The sequence below is a fragment of the Bombina bombina genome, chromosome 5 (genome assembly GCF_027579735.1).
Source record: "Bombina bombina isolate aBomBom1 chromosome 5, aBomBom1.pri, whole genome shotgun sequence".
Classification (NCBI taxonomy): domain Eukaryota; kingdom Metazoa; phylum Chordata; class Amphibia; order Anura; family Bombinatoridae; genus Bombina; species Bombina bombina.
Genome location: NC_069503.1, coordinates 846,567,408 through 846,586,831, shown reverse-complemented (window position 1 = coordinate 846,586,831; position 19,424 = coordinate 846,567,408). Strand labels below are relative to the sequence as shown.

The window sequence follows — 19,424 nt, the reverse complement described above, 5'->3', positions numbered from 1 at the left end:
AAGAGTAATGGAGGGGCTAACAAGCAGCTTTTTCATGGCCAGGGGGGAAACGTAGCGGGGGAGCAATGGGGAATGGCCAGAACACCGTTGAGGGTAGATAGGCTGCTAAAAGAGTTAGTAGACTACAACAAGGAAGAGGATAGGGAATTGCTGATGAAGGGGTTAACAGAGGGATTTGTAGTGCCAGTGAAAACTGAGGTGTGCGGGGCAGAGAAGTTTAGGAATTTAAAATCTGCAACAGAGTACCCGGCGGTACTGCAGGAAAAATTAGAAAAAGAGGTAAAGTTGGGGAGAATGGCGGGACCATTTACGGAAATACCTATAGAGGGTTTAGTCATATCACCCCTGGCGCGTGGTACCTAAGAAAGAAAAGGGAAAATTCTGCATGATACAACACTTGTCGTATCCTAGGGGGAAGTCAGTAAACAATGCAAACGACAGGGCAGACGCATCGGTTCAGTACCAATAGTTCGATTCAGCAGTAAGCATGGTAAGGGAAGCAGGGAATGGTGCATTAATGGCGAAGGTAGACATAGAATCCACGTTTAGGCTGTTACCGTTAAATCCGTGCAGTTTCAAACTAATGGGGTGTAGATTTAACAAAAATTTTTACGTAGACAAATGTTTGCCAATGGGCTGCTCGGTATCATGCTCTATATTCGAGAAATTTAGCACATTTTTGCACTGGTTGTTGGCAATAAGAACGGGCTCAGATAGAATCATACATTATTTGGAGGATTTTATGGTAGTGGGCAGGGCTGAAGAATTTATTACTTAATATGCTAGAGGAGCTAGGAGTCCCAGTAGCAGCTGAAAAATCAGAGGGGCCCTGCCAACGTCTGTCATTTTTAGGCATAACTATCGATACAGTGAAAGAGCAATGCGAGCTGCCAGAAGAAAAAATAGGGAAGGCAAGACAGCTGATAAAGGGAATGCTGGGGCGGAAAAAGGTGACGCTAAGGGAGATGCAGAAGTTGCTAGGAGTGCTTCATTTTGCATGCAGGGTGATACCAGTAGGGAGAATCTTTAAAAGAAGATTGGAATTGGGAACAGCAGGGGTGAAAAAACCAGAGCACAGGATAAGATTGACAGGAGCAATGAGGGAGGATATGAGAGTGTGGGATACATTTCTAACAAAGTTCAATGGGATTAGAATATGGCCAAGATCAGCAGCAGCGAATGAATTTGAACTTTACACAGACGCGGCAGAAAGCGCAGGTTTCGGCGCATACCTACAGGGTAGATGGTGCGTGGGCAAGTGGCCAGCAGACTGGGAAAGGGGCGGATGGGTGAGGAACATGGCGTTGCTAGAATTATTTCCCATTGTGGTAGCAGTAGAGCTGTGGGGTGAGTTACTGGCAAACAAAGTATTACGTTTTGGTCAGATAATCAGGGAGTAGTGGACGTGGTCAACAATCTTTCTGCATCTTCAATGCCAGTAATAAAGTATTTGCGATACCTGGTGCTGAAATGCTTGCAGCTGAACATCTGCTTTAAAGCAAAACACATTGCAGGATATAAAAATGTAATAGCTGACGCCCTGTCTAGATTTAATTGGGAGGTATTTAGGAGGGCTGCGCCCGCCGCTAAAAGCGAAGGTGAATGCTGCCCCATCTTTCTTTGGCAGATTGGGAACGCATAGAAGGTATAAGGAAACTGGTTGAAAAATCTTTGGCCCCAAGAACTTGGATGGCATACGACACCTATTGGAAGCAGTGGTTCCGATTTAAGAGTAACGCGATAGGGGGAGAGCGAAGTAGGTTCTTGCAATGGCTTTGGTCCTTAAAGACGAAGGGCATGAAAAAAGGTCAGGTCGGTAGCGGGGGTATCTTTCTTTGCAAAATTAAGAGGCATGGAGGACATGACAAAATCATTCGTAGTCAGAAAGGTGTTAAGAGCATGGCAGGCGGGTGAGGTTAAAAAATCAGACGACAGGGAGCCAATCAAAGAGGAAAGGTTGGAAAGAATGATAACGGTATTGGGAGTGGTGTGCAGTGGTAAGGAGGAGGCCAGTTTGTTTAAGGCAGCATTCGTTATGGCATTCTGGGGGGGATTTAGGATAGGGGAATTAGTAGCAACAAGTAAGGCGGACGCTGAAAATGGAGTGGAAAACGCCAATGTAAGGGTATACAGGGATAACATAATGGTTCTGCTAAGAAAATCAAAATCAGACAGAGCAGGGAAAGGGGCGTGGGTGTCGATGAGGGAGACTGGGAGCAGCACATGCCCAGTGGCAAGGGTAAAGGAGATGCTAAGAGTAAGGCGGGAGGAGGGTAGGCTATTCTTAAGACACACGGACTGGTCCAATTTGACAAAGTATCAGCATAAAAAGGTATTAGAAATGGTTACAAAGAGGCTGGTATGGGATCACCTGCGGTTCGCACCACATTCCTTCAGAATAGGGGCTGCAACTAGCGCGGCTGAGAAAGGGTGTTTAGAAGAAAGGATAAAAAATTTGGGGAGATGGAAACCCCAGGCATTCAGATCATACATTAGAATAAAAGGGCAATGAATGAGGTACAAACAGTGTTGCAGTTCTTAAGCGTTGGGATGGTCGTTATGACTGTGTTGAATGATTTTAAGGTTCATTGAATATTTGTTTTTTTATTTCAGGCAGAGCATTGCGAGTATGAGTGGTGGGTCACTCGTACGTGCATTGGGCTCGTGCAAGGGCAATGGCAGCAGGTTTAGGTTTCTCACACAGCGAAGCAAGCATAAGATGGCTAGGAAAGAGGGGTATGCACTGGGACGAGTTAGTCGCGACCATACAGCAGGCGAGAAGAAGGTGGGGCCCCCCAGATGCGCTGATAATACACTTGGGAGGTAATGACATAGGTGCAATTCCGTTAAAGGAATTGGAAGATAAGATAAAGGAAGTAATTAGCTGGCTAAAGGTTGCTTGGCCACAGGTGCGAGTTATATGGTCCAATGTAATATCTAGGATACACTGGCGCAACACTGACACGCAGAGGGCAGGTTATAGGTCGCGTAGAAGAGTTAACCAGGTGGCGGCAAAGATAGTAAGGGAGACAGGGGGCAGGGTGCTGGAGCATCCGCTGATCGCAGCTAAAAGAGAAGAGCTATTTCGGGCCGATGGAGTACACCTGAATGAGGCTGGGAATGATCAGTTTCTGGAGGACATAAGGATGATGGTGGCGGAAATGGCTAAGGTAAGGAAAGGTCACTAGGTGGGGTGGCGGAAAGGGAGCATTTTGGTGGTTGGTGAAAATGGGTCTGGCACATGGGCGGGGCATCGAGGACATGGGAGGATCCCGCTGCACACTCGGCTTGGGGCCGTGATCCGGTGGTCTAGCTGCTGGGCAAATTGTGCAGCGGGTTCTCTAGGGCAATTCCTCATGCCTCACCACAGGGTTTTTTTTTGTGGTCATCCCCCCGGAAACGTGGGCCCATGTTCAATTGAAATGCTTGGGAATTATGTTGATTTGTGGTGTTGAAATTGCAGGAATTGATTTATGGCTCTCTTGTCTGATTTTGGCTACAATGCAAAATCAGTATCAATAAACGTGACCTTTCCATTTTTTATTGTTTTTTTTATTGGCAAACATTGGTGTTGTGTATTTATTTCAGGTATTATGGGGGGAGTGAGGGTAGTGAAATGTGTGGCCTTATGGTACTGGTATAAGGGTCGGGTCATGGAAGGTAAAAATGGACCATCTAAGCCTTATTGGACTGACTCTGTAGCATATCTGCGTATACTGCATGCTATTTTCTTATATCCTAAGACCAGTGTGTAGATTTGCAAACCATTATGTATCGCTATAAAAAGAAAAAACATAAATAAAAACAAAATATCAACAAACACAAAGTATCTTACTGATTGCAGTTGTTGCCCTCAATATTATTTCTGCAAACACATGCCCCAGAAGTCTCAGAACACATATGACTGACAGCTCCACCCACGTCACACTGACAACCTGTCACAGAAAGAAAACAGCAGAATTCCTCAGCACAGTACAAATCCTCACAGTAAAATGTGTACACTAGCTGTGTCTGATTAGTGCAATCATACTTAGCATCTTCATGTCAGAACAAGAAAATAACATCAAACCTAAACATACAAGCAGCATACACATTTCCTTAAAATTCACACAAAATATACACAATAAGTTGTGCTACAGTTGGTTGCAATAACATAATTGGGCCAATTTCTTTTTTATTTTATATAATATTTAAATGCCCCTTTAATTATATAACCTCACAACAATATTAAAAACTAGGTATGTTTTTTTTTATTCCTTGACCTCTTATACTGTAAGTAACCTCCATTTTTTAACATACCTTTCAATATGCAATTGTATATGAAAAAGCCTTAATACCGCATAGTATGAGATAACAAATAACATATTTTAAAATACAATTTTTTTAGAACAAACAAAAAAACAATCCATAAACTACATTATTAACTTCTAAACAGCCTACCCCCTGCATCGCAAATACTGCCACCCACCCACATAGCCAACACTAAAATAAAGTATTAACCCCTAAACCACCGCCCCCCACATTGCAACGACTATAATAAACCTATTTATCCCTAAACCACCGGCCCCCCACATTGCAACTACTATAATAACCTATTAACGCCTAAACTGCCGGCCCCCCACATTGCAACTACTATAATAAACCTATTAACCCCTAAACCGCCGGCCCCCCACATCACAACTACTATAATAAACCTATTAACCCCTAAACCGCCGCCCCCCCACATAGCGACACACTAAATTAAACTATTAACCCCTAAACCTAACACCCCCTAACTTTAAATTAAAGTTACAATATACTAACTACCTTAAAATAAATAAAAGCATATCTGTGAAATAAAAAAAACTAAGCTTAAACTATAAATTAACCTAACATTACTATTTTAAAAAACTAAAATAAATGAAAATTAAAATACCTAAAGTTCCAAAATTAAAAAATCCTAACACTGTGAAAAAATAAAAAAAATCTAACATTACAAAAAAAACAAACACTAAAATTATGAAAAATCAAAAAAATCTAAGATTACACAAAATAATAAACGAATTTATCCAAAATACTACAAATTAAACCTTATCTAATACCCCTATAAAAACAAAGAAGCTACCACAAAATAAAAACATTTCCTAATCTAACAATAAACTACCAATAGCCCTTTTGTAGGGCATTGCCCTAAGGTAAACAGCTCTTTTACATAAAAAAAAAATTACAAAGTACCCTCTAGCAGTAAAACACCCCACACAACCAACCCCCTCCAAAAAAACCTTAGTACAAAAAAAACCTAAGCTACCCATTGCCCCTAAAGGGGTATTTGTATGGGCATTGTCCTTAAAAGGGCAATGAGCTCTTTAGTGCCCATTAAAAAATAACAAAAATCCCTAATCTAAAAAAAAAACACCCCCCAAAATTTAAAAAAAGCCCTAACACTAACCCCAAAAAATGTACTCACAGTTTCTGAAGTCCAGACATCCATCTTCATCCAGGCGGCAACATCTTCATCCATCGCCGGGGCATCTTCTATCTTTATCGCAGTGGGCGGAGCTATGGCGGCGCGGAGCTGAGTAGGACCGGCGACAGCGACAACCAGCGTGGAGCCTCCTCTTCATGCAATCTCCCCTGCACACTGAAGATTGAATGCAAGGTACCCCTTTTATATTTGGGATACCTTGCATTCCTATTGGCTGAAATTTTCAAATCAGCCAATAGGATGAGAGCTGCTTAAATCCTATTGGCTGATTTGAACAGCCATTAGAATTTAAGCAGCTCTCATCCTATTGGCTGATTTGAATATTTCAGCCAATAGGAATGCAAGGTACCCAGATATAAAAGGGGTACTTTGCATTTAATCTTCAGTTGAAGAGTGAAGAGGAGGCTCCGCGCTGGATGTCGTCGTCGCCGCCGGACCTGTTCAGCTGCGTGCCATCGGGATGAAGATAGAAGATGCCCCCGTGATGGATGAAGATGTCGCCGGCGCCGCCTGGATGAAGATGGATGTCCGGACTTCAGGCACTGTGAGTAAATTTTTTGGGGTTAGTGTTAGTTTTTTTTTTTTTTGGGGTGCTTTTTTTTTAGATTAGGGATTTGGGTATCTTAGGTTTTTTTTAGATTTAGTTTTTTCTTTGGGGGGGGTTGATTAGGTGGGGGTGTATTTTTTAAAAATTTTTAGGTAAAAGAGCTGATTGCTTCAGGCCCTTTTAAGGGCTATTGGTAGTTTGCTAGATTAGGGGGTGTTTTTATTTTGGGGTGTTTTTTTGTTTTGATAGGAGTATTAGATTAGGTTTAATTTTTATTATTTTGGATCATTTCGTTTATTATTTTTTGTAATCTTAGATTTTTTTATTTTTTCGTAATTTTTTTTGTTAAAATAGTTATGTTAGGTTTATTTATAGCTTAAGCTTAGTTTTTTTTTTATTTCACAGGTAAGTTTTTATTTATTTTAAGGTAGTTAGTATATTGTAACTTTAATTTAAAGTTATGGGGTGTTAGGTTTAATTTAGTGTGTTGCAATATGGGGGGCCGGCGGTTTAGAGGTTAATAGGTTTATTATAGTAGTTGCAATGTGGGGGACCGGTGGTTTAGGGGTTAATAGGTTTATTATAGTAGTTGCGATGTGGGGGGTCAGCGGTTTAGGGGTTAATAGGTTTATTATAGTAGTTGCGATGTGGGGGGTCAGCGGTTTAGGGGTTAATAGGTTTATTTAGTCGCTGCAATGTCAGGGCGGCGGTTTAGGGGTCAACAACTTTAGTGTCTGCGATGTTGGGGGGGGGCAGCGGATTAGGGGTATTTAGACTAGGGGTTTAGGTTAGGGTGTTAGGTTTATACATAACCTTCTTGTCCCCATAGACATCAATGGGGATTGTGTTATAGCGATCGCCATTCCGCAATCGCAGGTGTTAGTTTTTTTCTAATACTTGGGCCTTGGTTTTTGTGCGGTATGGAGCTTAACGCACCATACCGCACAACACATGAAGGTTTTCTGTAACTTGTAATGGCAGCGCTATGGAAAGTGTGATACAGCTAAATTTGTAGCATTATTTACGCACTGGGTTTAGCGCACAACTTATAATCTTGGTGAATTAGAATATAATACTCCGTATTCTATAACACTGGGTAGGAACACGATGGGGATTGTTTTTCAATCAGACCTTTGTGTGTGATGTGTAATAACAGAATAAAGATCAGTTTGATTACATAATTATATGTGCCATGATGCACACTTGGGGGTACAATGATAATGAGAATGTGTTAAAACAATAGTATATACCCTACTGTAAACATAACATAAAGCTTTGTTTTGTGGTGATACCTTGGCTCATTTCCCCTTTTTCTGAGAAAAGAGAAAGAACTAGGGCAGTTTTGTTCTCAGTAATGGTCAGTAAATTCTAGTACACTACAGTTGCTATACTTTAGGTAATTAGGTGATGTCATAGAAATGAGAGTCATGTTTTTTTAAACAGATAAACTAAAATTGCCGAGATTATGAGTTTTGCGTTAGCCTTAAAAAGCAGCGTTAAGGGGTGCTAACGCTGCTTTTTATCTAACGCTGGTATTACAAGTTTGGCAGGTACAGGTCTACCGCTCACTTTTCTTCCGCGCTTTTATACTTTTCCATACCGCAAATCCCCTTACGTCAATTGCGTATCCTATCTTTTCTATGGGATTTGCCTAACGCCGGTATTACAAGTCTTGGAAGAAGTGAGCGGTAGACCCTCTCCTGTCAAGACTTCTACCGCATTTAAAAGACAGTAGTTAAGAGTTTTATGGACTAACGCCGGAATATAAAACTCTTAACTAAAGCGCTAACAAGTACACTAACACCCATAAACTAACTATTAACCCCTAAACCGAGGCCCCCCCACATCGCAAACACTATAATAAATATTTTTAACACCTAATCTGCCGACCGGACATCGCCGCCACCTACATTATACTTATGAACCCCTAATCTGCTGCCCCTAACATTGCCGCAACCTACATTATAGTTATTAACCCCTAATCAGCCGCCACCAACGTCGCCGCAACCTAACTACACTTATTAACCCCTAATCTGCCGACCGGACATCGCCGCTACTTTAATAAATGTATTAACCCCTAAACCACTACACTGCCGCCTCGCAAACACTAGTTAATTTTTATTAACCCCTAATCTGCCTGCCCTAATATCGCCAACACCTACTTACATTTATTAACCCCTAATCTGCCACCACCAACGTCGCCGCTACTATAATAAAGTTATTAACCCCTAAACCTAAGTCTAACCCTAACCCTAACAACCCCCTAATTTAAATATAGTTTAAATACATCTAAATAAAATAACTACAATTAAATAAATTATTCCTATTTAAAACTAAATACTTAACTGTAAAATAAACCATAAGATAGCTACAATATAATTAATAATTACATTGTAGCTATCTTATGATTTATTTTTATTTTACTGGCAACTTTGTATTTATTTTAACTAGGTACAATAGTTATTTAATAGTTATTAAATATTTAATAACTACCTAGCTAAAATAAATACAAAATTACCTGTAAAATAAATCCTAACCTAAGTTACAATTACACCTAACACTACACTATCATTAAATAAATTACATAAACTACCTACAATTAATTACAATTAAATACAATAAAGTAAATTACGAAAAAAACCAAACACTAAATTACGAAAAAAAATAAAAAATAAATTACAGAAAATAAAAAAAATTACAAGAAGTTTAAACTAATTACACCTAATCTAAGCCCCCTAATAAAATAAAAAAGCCCCCCAAAATAATAAAAAGCCCTACCCTATACTAAATTACAAATATCCCTTAAAAGGGCCTTTTGCGGGGCATTGCCCCAAAGTAATCAGCTCTTTTACCTGTAAAAAAAAAGAATACAATACCCCCCCCAACATTACAACCCACCACCCATACACCCCTACTCTATAATCCCTCGAATTCCGATTGGCTGATAGGATTCTATCAGCCAATCGGAATTTAGGTAAGAAAAATCTGATTGGTTGATTTAATCAGCCAATGCGAGGTCAATTCTATTGGCTGATCCAATCAGCCAATCGGATTGAACTTCAATCCGATTGGCTGATAGCATCAACCAATTGGATTTTTCCTGGCTTAATTCCGATTGGCTGATAGAATCCTATCAGCCAATCGGAATTCGAGGGACGCCATCTTGGATGACGTCATTTAAAGGAACCGTCATTCGTCATTAGTTCATCGGCCTAGAAGGATGTTCTCCTGGACCGGATGTCCTCTTCTGCCCGGATAGGATGAAGACTTCTGCCGGTCTGGATGTCCTCTTCTGGCCCATCGGATGAAGACTTCTGGACGGATCGGATGACCACTGGTGCCCGGCTGGGTGAAGACGGCTCAAGGTAGGGTGATCTTCAATGGGGTAGTGTTAGGTTTTTTTAAGGGGGTATTGGATGGGTTTTAGAGTAGGGATGTGTGGGTGGGTGGTGGGTTGTAATGTTGGGGGGCTATTTGTAATTTAGTATAGGGTAGGGCTTTTTATTATTTTGGGGGGCTTTTTTATTTTATTAGGGGGCTTAGATTAGGTGTAATTAGTTTAAACTTCTTGTGATTTTTTTTATTTTCTGTAATTTAGTTTTTATTTTTTTCGTAATTTAGTGTTTGTTTTTTTGTAATTTACTTTATTGTATTTAATTGTAATTAATTGTAGGTAGTTTAGGTAATTTATTTAATGATAGTGTAGTGTTAGGTGTAATTGTAACTTTGTATTTATTTTAGCTAGGTAGTTATTAAATAGTTAATAACTATTTAATAACTATTGTACCTAGTTAAAATAAATAAAAAGTTGCCAGTAAAATAAAAATAAATCATAAGATAGCTACAATGTAATTATTAGTTATATTGTAGCTATCTTATGGTTTATTTTACAGGTAAGTATTTAGTTTTAAATAGGAATAATTTATTTAATTGTAGTTATTTTATTTAGATGTATTTAAATTATATTTTAATTAGGGGGTGTTAGGGTTAGACTTAGGTTTAGGTGTTAATAACTTTATTATAGTAGCGGCAACGTTGGTGGTGGCAGATTAGGGGTTAATAAATGTAAGTAGGTGTCGGCGATGTTAGGGCAGGCAGATTAGGGGTTAATAAAAATTAACTAGTGTTTGCGAGGCGGGAGTGCGGCGGTTTAGGGGTTAATACATTTATTAAAGTAGCGGCGATGTCCGGTCGGCAGATTAGGTGTTAATAAGTGTAGTTAGGTTGCGGCGACGTTGGGGGCGGCAGATTAGTGGTTAATAACTATAATGTAGGTGTTGGCGATGTTGGGGGCAGCAGATTAGGGGTTCATAAGTATAATGTAGGTGGCGGCGGTGTCCGGAGCGTCAGATTAGGGGTTAATAGTATAATACAGGTGGCGACGATGTCGGGGGCGGCATATTAGGGGTTAATAAGTGTAAGATTAGGGGTGTTTAGACTCGAGGTTCATGTTAGGGTGTTAGGTGCAGACATATTTTTTCTTTCCCCATAGGAAACAATGGGGCTGCGTTAGAAGCTGGACGCTGCTTTTTTGCAGGTGTTAGGTTTTTTTTCAGCCAGCTCAGCCCCATTGTTTCCTATGGGGAAATCATGCACGAGCACGTTCAACCAGCTTACCGCTACCATAAGCAACGCTGGTATTACAGTGAGATGTGGAGCTAAATTTGCTCAACGCTCACTTTTCTGAGGCTAACGCAGCCATTCAGAAAACTTGTAATACCAGCGTTGTTTAAAGTGAGCGCTGGAAATAAAAGGCTCGTTAGCAACGCACGGCTTTACCAACAAAACTCGTAATCTAGCCGAATGTATTTTAAAAGGATATGAAACCCAGAATTTGTATTTTGTGATTCAGAGAGAGCATACAATTTTAAACAAGTTTCCAATTTACTTCTATTATCAAATTTGCTTAGTTCCCATGATATTCTTTGTTGAAGAGACATCTAGGTAGGCATCTGGAGCATATTTCATATCCCTTTAATACTTCATGAGTGCACTAGGCTCTGTAATTTTGCTTATGTTGCTCTTTACATACTCAGGTTTTAAACCCAGCACCAATCAGCCCCCTTTTTTAATTTTGTAGCTATAAGTGTAAGTTAACTTTAATAACACCATGGAGAAAACAAATAGGTTCTAATCCTATACCCTGCTTATCCTTTAGCCCCTTTCTTGTAAATGAAATAAGAATTTTGCCAAAAGTGAGGGCGCTGTTTTGGGGGCTAAGTTCTCTCTCATATACTTTGAAGATTTCAAGGGACTTGTAAGTCAACATGAAACTTGCATGATTCACAGATAGATCTTATAATTTAAAAAACAAACGAAAAAAACATTGTACAATTTACTTTCAGCAACTTTACCACTTTCTATGGGTATTCTTTGTTGAAACTTGGCCCCTTTTCATGAGATCATACTGAGGCAAGCTCAGGAGTATAATTGTAACTTGAGCACTATAAGGTAGTGCTCTTATACACAAAACATGTAGAGAAAGCTTAAGAGCGCAGTAGTGTCATTCACTCTATGGTATATGTATTTTGTAATCCAGGCTACATAGATATAATAAAGAGGACTTTTTAAGACAAACTGATAATACATTTCTCTTTATATAGGAATCAATCAGGGCGTGAAGAAGAAGTAAGTGAAGGTAAAGCAGTGGGTGTTCCGAGCTTTCCTGCTGCAGACTCTCTACAAACTGCTTGTATAACATTTCTATATACACTACTGTCACGTAGTGCTTAATACACATGTACTGTGGTATGCTTTAGTGCTCAATACACATGTACTGTGGTATGCTTTAGTGCTCAATACACATGTACTGTGGTATGCTTTAGTGCTCAATACACATGTACTGTGGTATGCTTTAGTGCTCAATACACATGTACTGTGGTATGCTTTAGTGCTCAATACACATGTACTGTGGTATGCTTTAGTGCTCAATAAACATGTACTGTGATATGCTTTAGTGCTCAATACACATGTACTGTGGTATGCTTTAGTGCTCAATAAACATGTACTGTGATATGCTTTAGTGTACAATACACATGTACCTTAGTATGCTTTAGTGAACAATACACATATACCTTAGTATGCTTTAGTGCTCAATACACATGTACCTTAGTATGCTTTAGTGAACAATACACATATACCTTAGTATGCTTTAATGCTCAATACACATGTACCTTAGTATGCTTTAGTTCTCAATACACATGTACTGTGGAATGCTTTAGTGCACATTACACATGCACCTTAGTATGCTTTAGTGCACAATACACATGTACCTTAGTATGCTTTAGTGCACAATACACATGTACCTTAGTATGCTTTAGTGCACAATACACATGTACCTTAGTATGCTTTAGTGCACAATACACATGCACCTTAGTATGCTTTAGTGCACATTACACATGCACCTTAGTATGCTTTAGTGCACAATACACATGTACCTTAGTATGCTTTAGTGCACAATACACATGTACTGTGATATGCTTTAGTGCACATTACACATGTACCTTAGTATGCTTTAGTGCAGTGATTTTTAACCTTTTTTTTGCCGTGGCACACTTTTTTACATTAAAAAATCCTGTGGCACACCACCATCCCAAAATTTTAAAAAAATCACACATTGTAGCCTAATACAGCATATATATATACACATACACACACATACTGTATGTATTGTGCTGTTATGCCATGCCTCCTACAAACTACCATTGCACTGGGAGTAAAAAACAAGCAAAGTTTAAAAAATATGTCACACTGTTGTCAGTCTGCCGTGGCACACCTGAGGATCTCTCACGGCACACTAGTGTGCCACGGCACACTGGTTGAAAAACACTGCTTTAGTGTACAATACACATGTACCTTAGTATGCTTTAGTGTACAATACACATATACCTTAGTATGCTTTAGTGCACAATACACATGCACTGTGGTATGCTTTAGTGCACAATACACATGTACCTTGGTATGCTTTAGTGCACAATACACATATACCTTGGTATGCTTTAGTGCACAATACACATGTACCTTGGTATGCTTTAGTGCACAATACACATGTACCTTAGTATGCTTTAGTGTACAATACACATGTACCTTAGTATGCTTTAGTGCACAATACACATGCACCTTAGTATGCTTTAGTGCACAATACACATGTACCTTGGTATGCTTTAGTGCACAATACACATGTACCTTGGTATGCTTTAGTGCACAATACACATGTACCTTGGTATGCTTTAGTGCACAATACACATGTACCTTAGTATGCTTTAGTGCACAATACACATGTACATTAGTATGCTTTAGTGCACAATACACATGTACCTTAGTAGGCTTCAGTGTACAATACACGTGTACCTTGGTATGCTTTAGTGCACAATACACATGTACCTTAGTATGCTTTAGTGCACATTACACATGTACCTTAGTATGCTTTAGTGAACAATACACATATACCTTAGTATGCTTTAGTGCACAATACACATGTACCTTGGTATGCTTTAGTGCACAATACACATGTACTTTGGTATGCTTTAGTGCACAATACACATGTACCTTAGTATGCTTTAGTGCACAATACACATGTACCTTAGTATGCTTTAGTGCACAATACACATGTACCTTGGTATGCTTTAGTGCACAATACACATGTACCTTGGTATGCTTTAGTGCATAATACACATGTACCTTGGTATGCTTCAGTGTACAATACACGTGTACCTTAGTATGCTTTAGTGCACAATACACGTGTACCTTAGTATGCTTTAGTGCACAATACACGTGTACCTTGGTATGCTTTAGTGCACAATACACATGTACCTTGGTATGCTTTAGTGCACAATACACATGTACCTTGGTATGCTTTACTGCACAATACACATGTACCTTGGTATGCTTTAGTGCACATTACACATGTACCTTAGTATGCTTTAGTGCACATTACACATGTACCTTGATATGCTTGAGTGCACATTACACATGTACCTTTGTATGCTTTAGTGCACAATACACACGTACCTTGGTATGCTTTAGTGCACATTACACATGTACCTTGGTATGCTTAAGTGCAGATTACACATGTACCTTAGTATGCTTTAGTACACATTACACATGTACCTTAGTATGCTTTAGTGCACATTACACATGTACCTTAGTATGCTTTAGTGCACATTACACATGTACCTTAGTATGCTTTAGTGCACATTACACATGTACCTTAGTATGCTTTAGTGCACATTACACATGTACCTTAGTATGCTTTAGTGCACATTACACATGTACCTTAGTATGCTTTAGTGCACATTACACATGTACCTTAGTATGCTTTAGTGCACAATACACATGTACCTTGGTATGCTTTAGTGCACAATACACATGTACCTTAGTATGCTTTAGTGCACAATACACATGTACCTTGGTATGCTTTAGTGCACAATACACATGTATTTTTTATGTTATTCTACATTCTATTCCCATTAAGAGTACAGAAGCCTCTATGTTTGCAAGAAATATCACAATGAAGAGAAATGCAGTTAGTATGGAGAGAGAATATACACAACATATTATAAACAATCATAATCCTACCTTGACAACCAAAATAATTCCTTGTTTCCAGGGAAAAATACCCATCCTTGCAAGTGTCACATGATGTGCTGCAGACATTAGGCTTACAGTGACAATCCCCTTCAGTCTGTTAAAAGAGAAATGTGCTTAAACTTTGTTCCCTTCATGTTTTTAAAACAAATTAACATTCTTGTTACTGCAATTATTTTCCAAAAGCCAAACTACACCCACCATTTGCCTTGGAGGAGCCAATCTGGGCTTTAGTCCACAGATAACAAGGCTAGGAACTGTCATAAAATTAGTATAAATGTATTGTTTGGCATTTGTTAGCGGATAAAACTAATTAGGGCAATATATGTAGCATAGTTATCCTTCAGAAGTCAGCAGGGTGCATATGTGAATTAGAAATTGCTAAATTTTACGAGCTAAATTACATGAAAAGAGGGTAAAATAAATTGTGAAAATATATTGTAAAATTGTTTCATTATGCATTAACTAAACATTTTATATGAAAATACCAAATATCATAAACAATATAACAATTAAGGGGAAATACATTTAACATGGTGTTATTTTATTTATTTTATAAACATAACATTTCTGTGTGCGTCGGTTAGCACAATTATTATGAGTTGAAAGTAAAAAGTTTGTGTGTGAGCAAAACCCGACGCATGCTAACCAAATATTGTGACCGTGTTAACGTATATTTTCCATAAAAGTCAGTGGAGAACGCAGAAGAAAAAACACCTATCACTTGTACGGTAACCCAAAATGAGTTATGAATAGTTCACATTCCAATGTTCTTCACATACAGAACAATGTACTTTTTATTATTTTATGTATATATATATATATATATATATATATATATACTGTATATATATATATATATATACACACAGTATATATATATATATATATATATATAGAACGATAGATAGATATATATAGATATTTGTATCTACAATAAAGAGTACATTGTTCTGTAAGTCAAGAACATTAGAACGTTAAAAATGTACAATACATATACAGTAAAACACATAAATACAAAATACATATGTACACACATATATAATATATATATATATATATATATACACACACACACACATATTTAGACATGTCTATGTATGCATATCTATGTTAATGCCCTTTGCAGACCTTATTTCAAACACCTCATACCATGGGGCCTATTTATCAAGCCGTCAACTTTCTTGCATTCTTGCCGGGGACCTGAATACGCTCTCCAAAGTTACCAAAAAAGCTGTTAAAAAGCCGCGCACCAAGTACGGGGCAAAGAGAAGCAGATTGTTGTTAACTAACAGCCATCGATCTCGCTGCTCTTTGGATTTTTCCCAGCTTTATTGGTATACTGTCACTAAACACCACCACTATACTAAACTGTTTTACCCCTATCCCGCTGCTCACAGACCCCACCGCAACTAAATAAAGTTATTAACCCCTAAACCATCGCTCACGGATCCCACCGCCACTCTAATAAACTTATTAACCCCTATCCTGCCGGGGGTGTTAGGGTTAGACTTAGGTTTAGGGGTTAATAAATTTAATATAGTGGGGGCGACATTGGGGACGGCAGATTAGGGGTTAATAAGTATAATGTAGGTGGTGGCGGTGTCGGGGGGGCAGATTAGGGGTTAATAAGTATAATGTACGTGGTGTCGGGCGGCAGATTAGGGGTTAATAAGTATAATGTAGGTGGCGGCGGTGTAGGGGGCGGCAGATTAGGGGTGTTTAGACTCGGGGGTTATGTTAGGGTGTTAGGTGTAAACGTAACTTTATTCTCCCATAGGAATCAATGGGATATCGGGCAGCAGCGAACATGAGGTTTGCTGCTTTCCGACTCCCATTGATTCCTATGGCATCCGCTGCCTCCAGGGCGGCGGATTGAAAACCAGGTACGCTGGGCCGGAATAATGGCGAGCGTACCTGGTAGAAATTTGATAACTAGCAAAAGTAGTCAGATAGTGCCGAATTTGCATTCTGAACATCTGTAGTGATGTAAGCATCGATCTGTGTCGGACTGAGACCGGCGGATGGTATGTTATGTCACAAAATTCTACTTTTGCCGGTCTGTAGGCTTTGATAAATAAGGGGCATCAGGCTCGCCACAATTACGCTGCGGAATTCCAGCGGATTTGTGGTTGATATAAAGTGCACAGTAGAAATTGTAATAAAACTACACTACACATTTTACAAGCCTCACACTTAACCTCAGACTCCAGATTTGAAAAGACATTTTACAAGGTAATTCACCTGATTGGCCTCTCTCCAATCAAGATACTGAGTGCAATTATTCCTTATTTATGTTGGGCTATGATGGAATTATTTTTAAATCTCATTGTAATATTCCAATCTTTGTCTCCAATCTTTGGCCTAGATTTGGAGTTTGGCGGTAGCCGTGAAAACCAGCGTTAGAGGCTCCTAATGCTGGTTTTAGGCTACCTCGGATATTTGGAGTCATTCAAAAAAGGGTCTAACGCTCACTTTTCAGCCGCTACTTTTCCATACCGCAGATCCCCTTACGTCAATTGCGTATCCTATCTTTTCAATGGGATTTTTTTAACTCCGGTATTTAGAGTCGTGTCTGAAGTGAGCGTTAGAATTCTAACGACAAAACTCCAGCCGCAGAAAAAAGTCAGTAGTTAAGAGCTTTCTGGGCTAACGCCGGTTCATAAAGCTCTTAACTACTGTACTCTAAAGTACACTAACACCCATAAACTACCTATGTACCCCTAAACCGAGGCCCCCCCCACATCGCCGCCACTCGATTCAATTTTTTTAACCCCTAATCTGCCGACCGCCACCTACGTTATCCTTATGTACCCCTAATCTGCTGCCCCTAACACCGCCGACCCCTATATTATATTTATTAACCCCTAACCTGCCCCCCCACAACGTCGCAGCCAGCTACCTACAATAATTAACCCCTAATCTGCCGACCGCAAAGCGCCGCTACTTAAGTTATCCTTATGTACCCCTAATCTGCTGACACTAACACCGCCGACCCCTATATTATATTTATTAACCCCTAATCTGCCCCCCCTCAACGTCGCCTCCACCTGCCTACACTTATTAACCCCTAATCTGCCGAGCGGACCGCACCGCTACTATAATAAAGTTATTAACCCCTAATCCGCCTCACTAACCCTATAATAAATAGTATTAACCCCTAATCTGCCCTCCCTAACATCGCCGACACCTAACTTCAATTATTAACCCCTAATCTGCCAACCGGAGCTCACCGCTATTCTAATAAATGTATTAACCCCTAAAGCTAAGTCTAACCCTAACACTAACACCCCCCTAAATTAAATATAATTTAAATCTAACGAAATTATTTAACTCTTATTAAATAAATTATTCCTATTTAAAGCTAAATACTTACCTGTAAAATAAATCCTAATATAGCTACAATATAAATTATAATTATATTATAGCTATTTTAGGATTAATATTTATTTTACAGGTAACTTTGTATTTATTTTAACCAGGTACAATAGCTATTAAATAGTTAAGAACTATTTAATAGCTAAAATAGTTAAAATAATTACAAAATTACCTGTAAAATAAATCCTAACCTAAGTTACAATTAAACCTAACCCTATACTATCATTAAATTAATTAAATAAAATACCTACAATTACCTACAATTAAACCTAACACTACACTATCAATACATTAATTAAATACAATACCTACAAATAACTACAATGAAATAAACTAACTAAAGTACAAAAAATAAAAAAGAACTAAGTTACAAAAAATAAAAAAATATTTACAAACATAAGAAAAATATTACAACAATTTTAAACTAATTACACCTACTCTAAGCCCCCTAATAAAATAACAAAGACCCCCAAAATAAAAAATGCCCTACCCTATTCTAAATTACTAAAGTTCAAAGCTCTTTTACCTTACCAGCCCTGAACAGGGCCCTTTGCGGGGCATGCCCCAAGAAGTTCAGCTCTTTTGCCTGTAAAAAAGCCCACATACAATACCCCCCCCCCAACATTACAACCCACCACCCACATACCCCTAATCTAACCCAAACCCCCCTTAAATAAACCTAACACTAAGCCCCTGAAGATCATCCTACCTTGTCTTCACCTCACCGGGTATCACCGATCGGTCCTGGCTCCAAAATCTTCATCCAACCCAAGCGGGGGCTGGCGATCCATCATCCGGTGGCTGAAGAGGTCCAGAAGAGGCTCCAAAGTCTTCATCCTATCCGGGAAGAAGAGTAGATCCGGACCGGCAACCATCATCTTCCAAGCGGCATCTTCTATCTTCATCCGATGAGGACCGGCTCCATCCTGAAGACCTCCACCGCGGACCCATCTTCATCCGGCGACGTCCAACTGAAGAATGACGGTTCCTTTAAGGGACGTCATCCAAGTGGATTCCATATATATGCATATATATAGTGTGTGTGTGTGTGTGTATGTGTGTGTATATATATATATATATATATATATATATGTGTGTGTCTGCGTGTATGTGTATATACGAGTGTGTGTATATAATTATCTTTAGGGTTTTTAGTAGATCTTTTTTAACATTTTGTAAAAATCAGAAATGTATATGGTATGTAATTGGGGGGGGGGGGGGGGGCGCAAAATTTATCCTCGCCTGTGTGACCAAAAATCCTAGCACCGGCCCTGGGTTAATACTATTTATTATAGGGTTAGTGAGGCGGATTAGGGGTTAATAACTTTATTATAGTAGCGGTGCGGTCCGCTCGGCAGAATAGGGGTTAATAAGTGTAGGCAGGTGGAGGCGACGTTGAGGGGGCAGATTAGGGGTTAATAAATATAATATAGGGGTCGGCGGTGTTAG

General features: G+C 39.1%; 1 protein-coding gene across 1 annotated transcript in view; it reads right to left on the bottom strand.

The window, feature by feature from the left end:
- LAMA3 (laminin subunit alpha 3) overlaps positions 1-19,424 on the bottom strand; it is a 573,745-nt gene that overhangs the window by 260,666 nt on the left and 293,655 nt on the right. Inside the window, exons 20-21 of the mRNA XM_053714980.1 lie at positions 14,589-14,694; positions 3,836-3,935 (exon numbers count right to left, since the gene is read on the bottom strand). Coding sequence (XP_053570955.1) covers positions 3,836-3,935; positions 14,589-14,694 — 206 coding nt within the window. The remainder of the gene's footprint in view (positions 1-3,835; positions 3,936-14,588; positions 14,695-19,424) is intronic.